Source organism: Penaeus chinensis, chromosome 30 (assembly GCF_019202785.1).
Source record: "Penaeus chinensis breed Huanghai No. 1 chromosome 30, ASM1920278v2, whole genome shotgun sequence".
Classification (NCBI taxonomy): Eukaryota; Metazoa; Arthropoda; class Malacostraca; order Decapoda; family Penaeidae; genus Penaeus; species Penaeus chinensis.
Window position 1 is genome coordinate 12368526 of NC_061848.1, and position 2500 is coordinate 12371025.

The window sequence follows — 2500 nt, forward strand, 5'->3', positions numbered from 1 at the left end:
GTTGTCAATGTTTGTAATATTTCTGAAGTGCTGATTTTATATCAGAAAGAACAATTGTATCAAGTACTAAATGGAAACATTTCTCAACAGGACCTTTGCTATGAATATGTGTGAGCGCCTGACCCACATGATTGGTGGTCTTGCAACACCTGTTGATGTAAAGCTCCAGCTTATCCAGGTGTTTCAGCATATGCATCATGATGCAGAAACTGCTGCTACAGTAAGGAAAAGTTTCCAATGAAAATAATTATAAAGAATGTCAGAATGTGCATAAAAGATATGACAGGAAGGGAATAGTTAGAACATGTAGTTATATGGTAAAAGGGTGTACCATATTAGACAGAAAAATGTGTCTTTGAGAATATGTAGATCAGATTATTATTATTATTATTATTATTATTATTATTATTATTATTATTATAGGGGGGAGGGCAATAAGTAGATGAACCCCTTTTGATTTTCCAAATCTAACTTGCTTCAAGCCTGTTTATACTTATGTTAGTGTCATGTAATATGGCTTCCATTTTATGAAATAAGCAATTTATGTATGAGTACTGAAATGTAATCACCTTTATTTATTATTCATTCCTTTTCCATAGGTACGAAGTTTATGCCTGGAGCTCTTAAAAGAATACCCAACACAGCGTGTAGTGATAACAACTCTTCACACTCTTACCCAGCTGGCAGCTCATATTCTTGTGGATATTCCCCAGCAGGTATGAATTTGCCTTTCTCTGTTGTCTTTAGCAGGAACAGTATTAGAATTAGTGTTAATGATTTGATTATTTGATATTGATATGCAGTGTATATTTTTTCTTGTGCATTTTATTTTTTAAAAGAACAGGTTCACATTGTATTCCTAGAAATATATAAATATATATGTGTATTATTTTCTTTTCTTACCTTATTTTTGTCAGCCAGGCTTACAAATTCAATTTGGGTTTATGGTAATGCCTAAATATTACATAAGAATATTTTTTCTTTTTTATGCTAATTATGGAACATTTCTAATCAAATGAAGGTGGATCTGTTGATGGGATATCTTGAGAAGGAAACTCGCCTCGGAGTACGACAAGCAGTGTTGGGAGAACTGGGTTATCTAGCAGAAACAGCACCCCATGCATGGTCAGCAGAAAATGTTGAAATACTGGTTGAGTTCACTAGATCATCACAGCATAATGCTGCCATGACAACAACAGCTCTCTCTGTTTTAGCATCTTTAACTGCTGCTCCTGCATTACCACGTATACCTCTGACTCCAGGTAAAGATGTAATAGTATATGCCTTTACATAAGCTTGATTTTGATTGTTTAATGCAATTGCCTTATCACATGCTTCAAACAATTTTATAATTTTTGCAGACTGTTCACTTGTGGATTTGTGCAGAGAATGTGTTTATGATGGTAATATCCAGGTGGCTTGCAGAGCCATACAACTCTTTACTAACATTGCTATATACATGTAAGTATGAATTTGGTATCACTATAAAATTATAAGCATTTGCACAAATATCATATCAATATCTGTATGTATGTAACACAGCTGTGTAAAATAACTGTTGGAACATCTCTCTAAGGCATGAAGAACAGAACACAAGAGTGGTATGTGAGGAGGCACATTGTGCAGCCCTCAGTCTCCTTCAAAGTGTGGTGTGTGCTGTGCAACTTGACGATAATAATGTAGCTAATTCCGAAGAATTTATTCCTGCTGGTCTGCGAACATGCTTGGTGAGTTTGAAAGTATTTTTATTATCAGTGAAGCAAAAATAAACAGTTGTAGTTTAAGATTATTATGTTGAGAGATCCTTTCTCATTAGAAAAAAATATATATATTTGTTTAGGGAAGAGCAAAACATGCTTCCACTTTACCAATCTTGTAAATACAACTCTGTCTTCTTATAATTCCAAAAGTTTGTTTTTCTTTTTCTGTTCTTCTCTCTTTATACGAATAAGGCCTCTTGGAAAATATATTCTGTCAAATACAAACTACAAAAGTAGTTGTGGAATAATCATTGAAAATATTGATCAGTGTTGTTGTTGTTGTTGTTGTTGTTATTATTATTTTACACACACACACACACACAGACACACACACAGAGTAAAGAATATAATTCACTTCATTAATAGACATTTATCCTTGTAACTAGACTGTTTTTGTATCCTTAAAGTACACTAAAACATATCACAGAAATTTGTGATACTGAATTTAAATAGGCATAATATCAACAGTAACAGACAAAAGACAGTAAATATTGAACAGCAGTGCACAAAAATGCACTTCTTCTATATATTTAGCAAGCTTTTCTCCCCTAACCTTAAAATATACAGAAAATGGAAGCTAATCCACACTTTTGCAGGTTTGCACAGTGCTGCTGGCAAAAACAAGTCCAACTATTATGTGTGACTTAGCAAGTACACTCACAGACATACTGGCCGACTGCATACTCTCAGGTAAAGATCATATAATTAGTTGTTTTCAGCTGCTAACTGTAATGCTTTAG

At 33.6% G+C, this 2500-nt stretch overlaps 1 protein-coding gene across 1 annotated transcript in view; it reads left to right on the plus strand.

Annotated features, from left to right (window-relative positions):
• Window positions 1–2500, plus strand: part of LOC125041325 (integrator complex subunit 7-like) — an 8842-nt gene that overhangs the window by 2996 nt on the left and 3346 nt on the right. Inside the window, exons 5-10 of the mRNA XM_047636184.1 lie at window positions 91–220; window positions 600–716; window positions 1022–1262; window positions 1362–1461; window positions 1577–1727; window positions 2357–2450. Coding sequence (XP_047492140.1) covers window positions 91–220; window positions 600–716; window positions 1022–1262; window positions 1362–1461; window positions 1577–1727; window positions 2357–2450 — 833 coding nt within the window. The remainder of the gene's footprint in view (window positions 1–90; window positions 221–599; window positions 717–1021; window positions 1263–1361; window positions 1462–1576; window positions 1728–2356; window positions 2451–2500) is intronic.